This window comes from Hippocampus guttulatus, chromosome 5 (assembly GCF_054856545.1).
Source record: "Hippocampus guttulatus isolate MCC_2025c chromosome 5, RoL_Hgut_1.0, whole genome shotgun sequence".
Lineage (NCBI taxonomy): Eukaryota > Metazoa > Chordata > Actinopteri > Syngnathiformes > Syngnathidae > Hippocampus > Hippocampus guttulatus.
The window spans coordinates 13257831-13269769 of record NC_141265.1 but is presented as its reverse complement, the minus strand read 5'-3'; the positions used below and the strand labels follow the sequence as shown (position 1 = coordinate 13269769).

General features: G+C 44.1%; 1 protein-coding gene across 1 annotated transcript; it reads right to left on the bottom strand.

The window, feature by feature from the left end:
* Positions 1–1459: 1459 nt before the first annotated feature.
* Positions 1460–10326, bottom strand: LOC147205130 (fibroblast growth factor 10-like). The gene is made up of 3 exons (XM_086111480.1): positions 9758–10326; positions 3091–3194; positions 1460–2138 (listed from the first exon to the last, which is right to left on the bottom strand). The coding sequence occupies exons 1-3, from the start codon at positions 10209–10211 to the stop codon at positions 1947–1949; spliced, it is 750 nt and encodes a 249-aa protein (XP_085967606.1). The 5' UTR covers positions 10212–10326; the 3' UTR covers positions 1460–1946.
* Between the last annotated feature and the right edge of the window lie 1613 nt (positions 10327–11939).

Sequence of the window (11939 nt, the reverse complement as noted above, 5' to 3'; positions counted from 1 at the left end):
CAAATGAGGAATTTCTGTTATCAGGACAAATTGGACAGCGCAAACACGAGTCCGTATTAGAGAATATTTACTGTATTCAGAAGCCTTTCTCCCAGCCGCAACACATTCGGTAGCGGCCCACTACAAACATGTGTTGCACCAGACTTCTCAGTATAAGTATTCATTAGTTGTTTTCAGCCTAGAGCCATTTTCCACTTGTTTCCCCAAGCTGGATCGCATTATGCCGCAGTGAATTCCCGCGCCACAATGCGAGGACCAACTTTGATAAAAGATTGCCGTAGCTATTTTCTCTTATTGCTGTCCCCCATATACCAGCGTCCCGGAGGAAGTTCGAACACTTTCAAGTGTCTGGGGAGTGCAAATGCACACGATGACAAACGACACCGGTGCTAATGGCGGAGGAGGGGTCGGGGACAAGGGTGTCTGCTGATGGACCACGCTCCCTACAAGGCCGCTATTCATTAGCTCCATTTAGGTTATTTCCCTTGTGCCTCATTATATAGTATCAAGAGCCATTAGGAATGAATTAAAGAAAATTCAAGGCTACTCTGTGGTTTAATTTCATCCAGGGGGCCAAAGACTTCCCCCATGGGAATGTGTAAGCTAAATTAGCTTGGATTTAGTAACGCCAACTGTCTGATAAAGTAAATACCATGCCACTGGAGGATTTCACTGCAGCATTTTTTATTCCTTGAGTCACCACAAAAGGAAAATATAATGTCTATCTGTCTATCTATCTATCTGAATCTCTTGCTAGCTAGCTAACTATCTTGCTAGCTAGCATTTGGTCGGTCCGCCCGTCCGTCCGTCCGTCCAGCCATCCATCTATCGATCCATCCATCCATCCTTCAAGGGGTCTTGACTTGGTGGCAATAGCAATATGACAATACGAGTCTTGTTGAGAACCACACCCCTGTACCTTCCCAGTGTGCCGTAGCTTTGCCAATATTGATATTTGTCAAGACAAGATAAGAAGACATGAGGCCCAGCAGATTGTGGCATTAATGTCCCACACCGTGCTCTTTTGATCTGCCATCGAGGCATCTGTCACTGATTAGCATGGTCACGCATGAGGATTGAGGGAAGTGGGTGGTCAGATATACACTGTAGGTCATGTCGCAGCAACCAGTAAGCATCCAAGGACAGGCAGGTTTTTCTATATTCATATTTTTAGCAGGTGCTTCAAAGTCGTTGTTCATCATGGGTGTCCTCAGCTTGAAGTCAATTCTGCCTGCATCTACAACCCATATCAGTGCAGCGTTCTCCCTCCCTCCTGTCTTGTCTTTATGTTTCCGCTCAGTTAGGGAGATAATGAGAGCAATGGTTGCCACATGGATTAGCCAGCCCTCAGACATTAATGGTTGCCTGGTCAGCCATGCAGATAAAGACTCACATACCGCGACCTGAACACTCACAAGTCCAGAGTGTGCGGCGAACACAACAGATGGGATGCAGAGGATTAAAAACAGTATTTTATTTCCACTTGATAGAAATCCTTTAAAAAAAACATGAAGAATGCCAAGGAATGCTCAGGACGTAAGTGTACCCCTCTAGTTAAATAATCACAAAATAAATAAATCAGTACAGTGCAGACAACACACGGGCATTAAGTAATCAACTGCTTTGTTGGGCCCCCTAGAGTTTAATGATAAAGGACACCCACTTGTCTGCTTCTACACTTGCATATTAGTTGAGCGAGTCATGTTTATTTATATTTGCCATTTAGCTCAATTTTGGCACAGAAATAAGATAAATATTGCATCCTGTGCCACATCAAACACAAAAACACGCTCCTCTCGCAAATAAAGTACATGATCTCTGTTCTTTGTCAGTGTTAGTGCCTTGTTTCTAAAATTTCCTAGTAAGAGTCTTCACCCTCAGGAGAGGAATGCCTCTCTTTGCCAATGCTGCATTTTGTCATTTTTCCAGCGCATTTGACGATGGGCTCACGCCATGATGGGAAGGAAGTGGGTGGCCGTGTTTTTCCTTCGCGTTCTCTTCCCTCGCACAGGCCTCCCGTGGATGTTCAGACCCACAAACATTTGCCGCTTCTTGTTCTTCCACTCGGCTGACGCATAGGTGTTGTAGCCGTTTTCCTCGATGCGCTCCTTCAGGGTGCAGTCAATGCCAAACTCCCTCTAGAAAAATCCGGAGGCACCATGTGTCAATTTCACACTCCTTGTGTAAAACAGTTTTACTTGCAAATATGTTAAGTTTGTCCATGCAACGACTCCCTAATATACACCTGGACACCCCTGAAGTTGAAAATTCGAAGAATTTATGAAAAGAAATACACCACTAAAATCAACAATTTGAACTGTCATTTAGTATGACATTGAGTAATTCATTTCAGAACCTGATTTGTTGTGAGACTTTATTTTTAAAGGAGTAGACTTTACACTCGTTTTTAAGAGAAAAATGTGAAGAGAAATACCAAATTACTAAAAGCCAAATTTCATTCTTTTGTCAGTTAAGAATTTCTGATAAAAAAACAACAACATGTATTTGTGTACGCATGACTTTGAATGTGTGTGGCTTTAAAAGGCGGGGCCTGGCCTGGTGAGTGACGTTTTCATCAGCGAATGAAAGTAGTTGGCTGTTATTCACTCAGGTTAGCCAGTCTGCAAATTGAGTGAGGTCAGTAAATGTATTACGTGTTTCTTTTTTTGCATTAACGTTGGAATTTCATATTAAAAGTGATCAACTTGTTTCATTATGTTAAAATGTTACAAACTCTGTAAGGGTCTTCTTTTTTTATTAACCCTACAGTCTGACACATTTACACTGTAGTTGTGTAGTTGGGAATGAGCCTGCAGTATGTTGTCTGCATGGAAGTCAACCACTGTACAGTACCATCAGTGACTCGCCATTATTACCAGAGGGAAAACTTGTTTAAAATCAGATCGTGTTTGACCTCAAAGTTCACTGTGATCTAATTTGAGACTGCACTGTTCTTTCTTGTGTTTCCTGTGCGAACACTTGACAAAATGTAACTGCAGGGGATTAACAGATAAGATCTTTTTTTTTTTTGGATAAGATCACCATGATGTGTCTAAAAGCATCTATGGGACCTCTGACCCGGACACTCACCGCTCCGTACAGCTCTCCCTTCCTGCTGATTGCCAGATAGTAGTTGCTATTCAGCCCTTTGATAGCCACCACTCCCACATCCACCGATGTGATTTCCAAAATACCTAAAATACAGTAACAACAGCATTTTATTAACATGCGCCCCCATTCAGAGTGTTTCTATGGAAAAATGGGAATCGCTTTTCGGTCCACAAAGACAACACTGAGATGGCAAAGGATGTAAATGTGTTAAATGTTTTCCTGCTGCAGATAAGAGAAGAGAACAATGCACATTGTCTGTCACCTGTGTCGTGTGGGATGCTAATGAGTCCTTTCTTTCCTTCTAAACATCAACAAAAGTATGATTACCGGTGCATTTTAGGAACCCCTACGCAAGGGAACACGGAAGGGAGATTTAAGGTTTTACAACTGTAAACAAGATTTACAACTGTGTAATCGGTTTCAGCTGCACAATTTGAAAATGAATGGGTGAACACGACTGAGAATCTCCGGCTTGTTTAATTGCGTTTGCTTGGTCAGGTTTCTGAGTCCCTAGGCAAATAATTCAAGGTTCTCAATGGTTGTTAGTGGGGCTAATTTATACCCCAGCTATGCGGTCTTTGTAAGAGGTCAGAGAGATATAACTTCCCAATATGTCCTTTGACCACAACAACTACTTGTCTCATTTTCCACTGGCAGTATGTGAGAAGAGAGCTAGCAATGAGCACGTAGGGAGGACATATTGGGGCACTTATGGGCCCCTAGGGGATAAAATGCAAGTGTGCATAACACCAACATTTTTTTGGGTACCGGTAGGTTGACAGCAGCTGATAAAATGAGAAAGTTGTACTCAACGACCCCGTAAGGTGAATTCAGAGATGGGTTCCAAAATACATTACAAATATTTGAAAACAATTGCTGAGCCTGTGCAAGTTATAGAGATTTCTTTTTTGCGCCTTGACCTGCGTCAAGAGTGACATACTGTAAGACAGATGTAACAGAGTTTCCGGTAATTTTTCAAAATAAAACATTGTTCACATTGCGAAATAAATCAAATGGAATGAATGTAAGTTCCTTCTTCTTTCTGTGCGGCCCGGTACCAAATGACCCACGGACCGGTACCGGCCCGTGGCCCGGGGGTTGGGGACACACAGTAGTACAGGATATATAATATATGCTATATACCTTTTGTCATATTTTTGTTTTGTGATCGGTCATTAGATTTTTCTCATGTAATGTATGTTCCTTTGGCCCACAAAAGGGTTGGGTAACACTCATGTAAAAGGGCTCCTTCAGTGCATATGAGGACAGTGTTCACTCATTCACTCACAAAGACGTTTTTAAACGTCTTTTCAGACTTGGTCTAGAATTGGTCGGAACTGAAAATTAAAGGATTCTGGTTGGAACGGTGGTGACTATGGTTATGGTTAGGCATCAGGAAACGAGCGCCAATCAATGTAATGTGCTCGGGAAGTGGCTGTCTGGAGTTCCCGTGATTTGTTTGATGTCATGACTGCCTCCCTCACTTCAGTAATTCCTTGAGCCGCTGCACCCTTGCATGTGGAGACAACCCATCACGGTGAACGGGACGACACGCTTTGATCAACGCTAGTCTTCTCTCTGATCACTTTTTGGATGGCACCGGCTTCCGCGATAGGCCTACACCCTATTCCGGATCTGAGGCCGGAAGCTGTATCGCGGAGTGGACAGTGGAGCACGCAGGTGTGTCCCAAAAAAGAACAATCCCTCCCTTAAAAGGCACGGTGGCTTCTCTCCTTGTCCGCGAGGTCGTGACTGTATCAGTTTCGAGTTCAAACAGTGGCACCTCAGGGCGATGAGGTCTGAAGCGGCAAGGCGGCAGTGGGGACTGTGACACAACGGCCATTGAAGATCTGAGAGGAGCTGGTTTCTGTGTGGGGATCAGGTGTCTGGGATGAAGTGAGGATGTAAGACAATCTATGGCCGGGTCTGGCTGCTCTGTAAACACGGGAGGGATGAAAAGTGAGAGAACAGAAGAGGATAGTGGAGCCATGACAGTGAGACTGGTGGGGGGTGGAGGGAGGATTAGAAAAGGCTGTAATGATCACTGATCAAAGTCAGCCACCGGAGGCAGGGGCGAGACAGCTTGTATATGCTCCGGCTCACACGCACACGCGTTCATGTGCTCATGTATGCTTATGAACACATTAAGCAGACGGATGTACTGTACATTCAGCATTGGCTACACGTGTACAATTTCATACGATCTCATACAAGAGCTGGAGCAAACATTCTGCTCAGTGCTGCATATTACGTACATTTTCAAGAAGTAAAAATTGTAGTTTGCAGTAGTGTAGAACTGCACTGCAACATTCTGAGAGCTGCCTGGAATATTTTGTACGTCTCACGTCGCTAAACAAGGGATAATACGCAAGTGCAATTCTTCACCAATGCTAAATGCAACTTTAATACTGTACTCAATGTGCCAAACCAAAGGACATCCTTCAATTGTTTCTGATGCTCTAAAGGGGATTCTCGGTTTATGCATTCCGTTCCTACTGCGGCGAGATATCCTGAAGTTGTTAGAAAGTCAGAATGCGCCAGTGGCTCCCTCTCACCTTTGCTGTCACTATAGTCAAGTCAATTCCAGCAAATACCCGTATGCCAAACACTATACATACTGTTTAAAACAATAAAAAATAAACACGACAGTAACTTTGCAAACTAGACCCTTGCGAATGAAAGCCCGGCCTGTGCACAAATGCCAACCGTTGTGAAATGACTGTGACTAATTGATCTTCTTGTAGCCTCACAAATTTTCCTGTTTTCTCAGATTGGTGAAACCCCAAAATAAGTACGAGTGGAGTTTTCACAAGCAAAAGCCAAATCATCTCTTGTTGTTGTTTGAATTATCCCTTGTAGAGGGGGTCTTCAGTTTGCAACTTGCCATAGTCTAAGTCACAACTGCTGTATGAAACAACCAAATGAGAAACAGTAAGTATAGAGGAAACTGAGCATGGCCTCTTGAGCAAATTGACAACATTGTACACAGGACCAAACCGAGGACTCCTATGTATGCACAATACATGCAAATGTTTTTTTTTTTCAACAAAACAATCGGGTTTCATTACAAAGTCAGCCCAAATGAAAGCGTAAACGGTCTTGTCAAAAATGTCTTCCTTCATTAAAAGTGAAGCAAGAAATACTATTTTGAGCCCAATTGCTGATTGAAAGTACACGTACACACAAAACTGACCTGTGACAAATGTGTGAATTATGAAACTAAAATCCCCTCCCAATCCCTGTACTGAGTCCTATTAGATTGTGCATGTATACCTAATGAAGCAACTATGTGGATTTGGAATGCAGCAACATAGCTAAGGTAATGTGTGGCTTGTTGGATACGCTCAACAACTGCAAATGGTGCGTTGGTTGTGGAATGGAAGCGTTTTTCCCGAAAAGATACGAGAAGGCATGCAATTTGCAGCTTGTTTTGCGATCCTTCCTCACTCATTACCTTTTTTTTTTTAACATTTAATCTTCACACCTGGCGCAAAATAACATGTCCTTTTCGTGCTGATGTGGGAGTCTGGACATGTCCCAATAGCACTAATAAAAAAGGACCACACTGGATGTATTTACACAGACTGAATATCCATCCTGAGCGTCATTTCAGTGAAAAGATACAAATCTCTCTCTTTGTTTTTTCCCCAAACCTCGGTAAGAGCTCCATCTGTTTTTCCCATGCAAAAGGGCCATGGCTCTGATTAAAGAAGACGAATGTGTATGAAGGAAAAACCCACTTGCCCAAACTCAACATGTCCACAGGCATCTCCGTGCACACATGGCACCTACACACTCCGACACGCATACGCACGCTTGTTGACAGGCTTGTACCATAAGCGACCAAGTCAGGGAATTTAAAGTACAGTGGTACCTCTACTTACAAAATTGATTGGTTCTGGAAGAAATTTCTTAACGAGAAAAGTCGAGACGCCGTTCGAAGCCCCCCAAAATTCAGACATAAATGTTTTCTAATGCATAGAAATGCATCAAAATATTGAACAAATACATATTATTAAACAGCTTCTTCCCTCTAGCCATTAACTCCTTAAACAGTCACTCTTCTTGTACTACAAATACTGCTACTGGTTACTCTAAAATGGTTCAATGATTTGTTGTTTACGATGATACTAATGCAGCGTGTTATACCGGAGACAAATTCCTTGTGTGTTCTACATACTTGGCCAATAAAGATGATTCTGATTCTGATAATTAGATTATAGCACAATAAACGAGAGTTGTACATAATGTAAAAAAAAAAAAAGAAAAGAATAGCATAAAGAGTAAAAATGATGGTGATTTTAACTTTTAACTTGGTCCCAATCGTTTTTTTGCCCTCTTTAGTTCATGTTCTCTCTCAGAAGTGATTTTTGACTGGCGTTTTGTAAAGAACTGATTCAGGGACGTTTGCTTTTATCGGGTTTTAACAATCCTCCGAAAATGTCCAAGGCAAACATCAGCATCGTGAGCGATCGCCTGACTGGTGAACACTTTTTCTGTGTGATCCACATTTACGTAAAACTATCCGAACGTTTCACGGCCCGAGGGGCGAAAGACCAGGACGCTGCATAGACATACTGTAGATCTGTCGCTCTATTTATCTATCAACACACATAAACACATACGGTAGCGGTCCCTATTAGCCAATGGGATGCCAGGATGATGCTCGGCAATAGCCAATCGCAGAGCAGCTATAAGTATGTGGCGTTCAGGAAACTTCGCAGGTGCGCGGAGCATCCCATACCTTTTGTACAGTAGCTTGAAATTTATTTTGTAACAAGAGGCAATAATTTCTTGTTGAGGCGTTTCACAACTTGAAAATTTAATTGGAAGAGACGTTCGTAAGTAGAGGTACCACTGTACAAGGTACAGTAAGTTGCAAGTGGTCTATAAAAAACAGCACTCAGCCAGTTAACATATAATGTATATTTAAACACATGCTTATGCATTTACATACATAGCAAAGAAGCTTGCTCTATCTATACAGTATCTCGTTCCAACCTTAACACATGCTCCAGCGGGTTCGAAAGCCACGTGGGACAGTTTTGCGCTGGCATCCCTATAAATCTGTGGGAGACTCGGATCCTAGCTCTTTAATTCATTCAGTACCAGCCAATTCTGGACCAAGTCTGAAAAGACGTTTAAAAACGTCTTTGGGAGTGAATGAGTTAAGAGACACTGCGCTCGGTCCTCGTTGGGCCACAGGCAGCACCCTAAACCAGCGCTTGCGCATCCTAAGCACCTTCATACATCTATCCGAGGTACTGTCACATTTGAACTGCTTGCATTTTTTATGCTCGGGGACGAGCAAGGCTGTTCTAGCACTCATAAGAACAAAAACGAGATATTTTGTCACTTCAAGGGACTGCGTCGAGTCGACAAAAGACATCAGACCTGGGATCATGTCTGGCCCCAGGGAGCAAAGACTGAAGCTACTGTTGTGTGGTGTCCTTTACCGTGTGAACCTGATACAAGAGCACAAAATCCACACAGTGTCCCCGGACCCCCTCAGGACAGAGCTTTTTGATGGCAGCCCCATTGATGTGGAGGACACGGCTTTGATGTGACCACAATGATCAGCCTCGCCATTCATGAACTTGTAGCTCCAACTCATCCCATCATTTTCGCTGCCCTCCCTGATGGACAGGCCACGCTAAATCCTCCTGACGTTTGAAAAAGGTGACGCACATGCTCTCGAGAGTGAGACGTTCTACGCCGTACGTAAAGTTCAAGGCGCATTTGCGCACACCACTCGTATAATGGAGTCAGTTACCTGTGCACCCTGCATGTCAGTTTTACAACTGAAGAGAAACATCGAACAAATATGTCAGTAAAGGCATCGCCGTATAATACGCCCTGTAAATAAAGTTGCTTCTGTCATGACCTTGTCAAAACAAAATCTCCCTCTGACATTGTTGCCCCCTTTGATTGAAAGTGTGGTTTCAATCAATCAGGGGGGCAGGGGGGGGGGGGGGGGGAGAACATTAAAAGGTTCCACACACTCACTCGGGGTTGGGAGGGAGAAAAAAAAGAGCACGTGAAGAGAAGATGTGAGCGAGTACTCGCTGAGCACATGTGTCGTTGTCGGCAGCTCTAAGATCACACACCCACTGGAGCATGTGAGTGGCCGGGAGTCCGATAGGCAACGCTTATCGAGAAGCCCGATACGTGTAATTGCTTTAAAGTTTTTTCTGAAACCAAATCTCTCTGACTGGGAGGGGGGGGGGGGGGGGGGATGTAATTTGTTCAACTGGGAGACACAGAGAGGCAGCAAGATTATAGAAGCATGATCGGGGCTGACATCCATATCCCCTTTCCCTGTCGCTTGGTGGTTGTTATCAGCGTTTACTCTGGGCTGTGAAGACTGGCTGATAATGGGCAGGTTATCTGTCTTTGCTTCTTCTAAAGCCGTTTGAGAGCTACCAATTCAATGCTGAGTGTTTGGACAGGACAGATACCAGTGGATGTCTGGTTTGAAACTAAACAACCGGGGATGGCTTCATTTCGTAGGATAGAATCGGGTTTCCTCTGAGACTCTTGGAACAACAGTGCAATGAAGTCACATGCAATACGTATACAGTAAAACTCTAAATTGATGACGTTAGATAAACCTGTGCGGCTTCTTTTTTTTTTTTAAATTACTTACTGAGAGGGTCATCCTTGCTCTTTGTGCCATTGACCCTTCCGTTCTTGTCGATCCTCAGGAAAAACTTCTGGAAAGAGAACAGCTTCCTCCTCCGTATGTCTCCTTGGAGATGGTTGTAACTGCGCACGTGCCTACCCTGTGGTCCCCCGGTCTGACCCGGGGGCCCCCCAGTGGCCCTGGGCTTGTAGACACCCTCGCTTTCTGAAATGTTCTGCAGAGCCCTGTGGCTCCACGGTATGGTGAGCCTCAGTCTGTCTCTCCTGAGCTGATGGCAGGTTGCGCCGGGGAGGGAGATGGCGAGAGCTACAAGAGCTAGCAGGAGAGGCAGAGACCACGAGGAAAACAATGTGGCGGGCCTCAACCAGTGGCTGGTCCCAGAGCGAGAATGAGCCCCAAAGTCAGTCCTGGAGCAGGACAAGGCAGCCTTACTCCCTCCAGCAGCACATCTGATCATGGTAGTGTGCTGTGTGGAGGACTCGAGGTAGCCTCGGAGCCTGGGACATGCTGCTGGGGGCGCAGATAGGCTGGGGAGGGCAGGGAGGGAAGCCCTCCACAGTCCGCCAGTATGCGTCGGGTCAGATACCCCCCCCCCCCCCACCCCCGCGCAGAATCCAAATTATGAAGCACCTGTATGAAATCCTCCGATTTCCCTTCTGCTTTATGTTTGACTCAAAAGCTAGTCACTGATCCTCCAGCTGGTATTCCTCTGAGGTCTCTACTTTTGGGAAATCAGAAAGTCTGCAGTCCAAGTTACGAGCAAATCTGGTTGGAAGGAACAACAGTTCGGAGAAAAAGAAGGGATCGATTTAATGCGTATTCCGGTAAGACACCTGCTTCTTAACACTGCAAAACTGTTCTCTCGGTTGCCGTTCTGTGGGTCTTACTTCCAGGCAGCTGCGATAATTAGGCAAAAAAAAAAAAAAAAAAAAAGTTCACGGATAGGTGGAAGTCTTCCTCATTGAGTGAATTAAAATGAAGGGTAGCACACGGTGTGCTTGCTACCAGCCAGACTCTCCATGCGCAGTCAAGACTTTGTACAGTTTGCTCTGAGAGCCCCCTCAAAATTTAAGCATCATGTCGGCCAATCCAGGCTGGTGTCAGATAATCCATTTGACTTGTATCGCTCTCGTTCTCTTCATCTCCGTCTGTTGTCTCTTTTGATCCCCCTCACCCTCCCAAAAAAAATGACCGCACAGCGTCACACAGCACCAGGGAGCTCAGGTACTGAGGCAGCGGTCCAGTTGGGGTCACACTTTGAGCCTTCCTCTTCCTCTTCGTCAAGTCTTTGATGTGAGGAATTCTGGTACCATGTCCTCACCTGAAGGCTGAACACAAAAAAATGAGTGTATTGCACAGAGCCGTGCGACTTTTAGTGACTTGAGCCCTCCCTCCCTCACATATGGGAGCAAGCGTTCTCGGTGTGTGTGTGTGTGTGTGTGCCTCCTTGCTAACTTTTGAGACTGTGGGAGAAGTGATACTATATCTTGAGCTGTTGCTCCAAAACAGTGAGAAAAGATCTGCAAGGATCAGATGGGTGTTTGTATTTTCAGTTCCTGGACTGGATTACAAAAGTGGAAGTATGTTTAGCGGAACAATTTTTATCTCAGTACCGTGCTTCAAGCCATCATTATTCGAGATGTTGTCTCGCAACGCTGTGATGAATTCAATTGGTAAGTACATAAAAACAAAGAAAAAAAACCCAAGCTGTCACATCAACACCGCATGGTCATTTGTCACAGTTAAGTGTGTGTAGCATGCAATGAAAAAATAAATTCTGTTCATGTTATGTAATACCCTAAAAAAAAAAAAGAGCAGTGTTAGCAAACAATTGTTTTTAGTTTTTATTATTTTTGGAACCTAAATGAAAAAAAAAGACATTTTGTGTGGATTAATAAAAAATCATTTCCAAACGCCTCTATTGTTCTTATTTAACCCTTTCAGGGACAGCGGTTACTACAGTGGACAGTTTATCATGTTACAGGGGGCACGAAAGGGTTTTAAATATACAGTAATTCAAAGAAGAAAGGTTTTGCTCAGTACTGCACATTTAAAAAAAAAAAGAGTCCAGTTAATTACTGGAGTGTACAGATGTCAAACTCATGGCCCGGGGGTGCCATTTCTGGCCCACCACGTCATTTTATGTGGTCGGCGAAACATGTGCCAACTTGCATGATCCTTGCTA

What these genes read in the sequence shown, in the direction of transcription:
- LOC147205130 (XM_086111480.1), bottom strand. Translation starts at nt 10,211, where the DNA reads ATGATCAGATGTGCTGCTGGAGGGAGTAAGGCTGCCTTGTCCTGCTCC. An exon ending in GAGCAAGGATGACCCTCTCA is followed by an intron (nt 3,195 to 9,757) that starts GTAAGTAATTTA and finishes ACTGTATTTTAG; the next exon opens with GTATTTTGGAAATCACATCG. An exon ending in AGGGAGAGCTGTACGGAGCG is followed by an intron (nt 2,139 to 3,090) that starts GTGAGTGTCCGG and finishes GGATTTTTCTAG; the next exon opens with AGGGAGTTTGGCATTGACTG.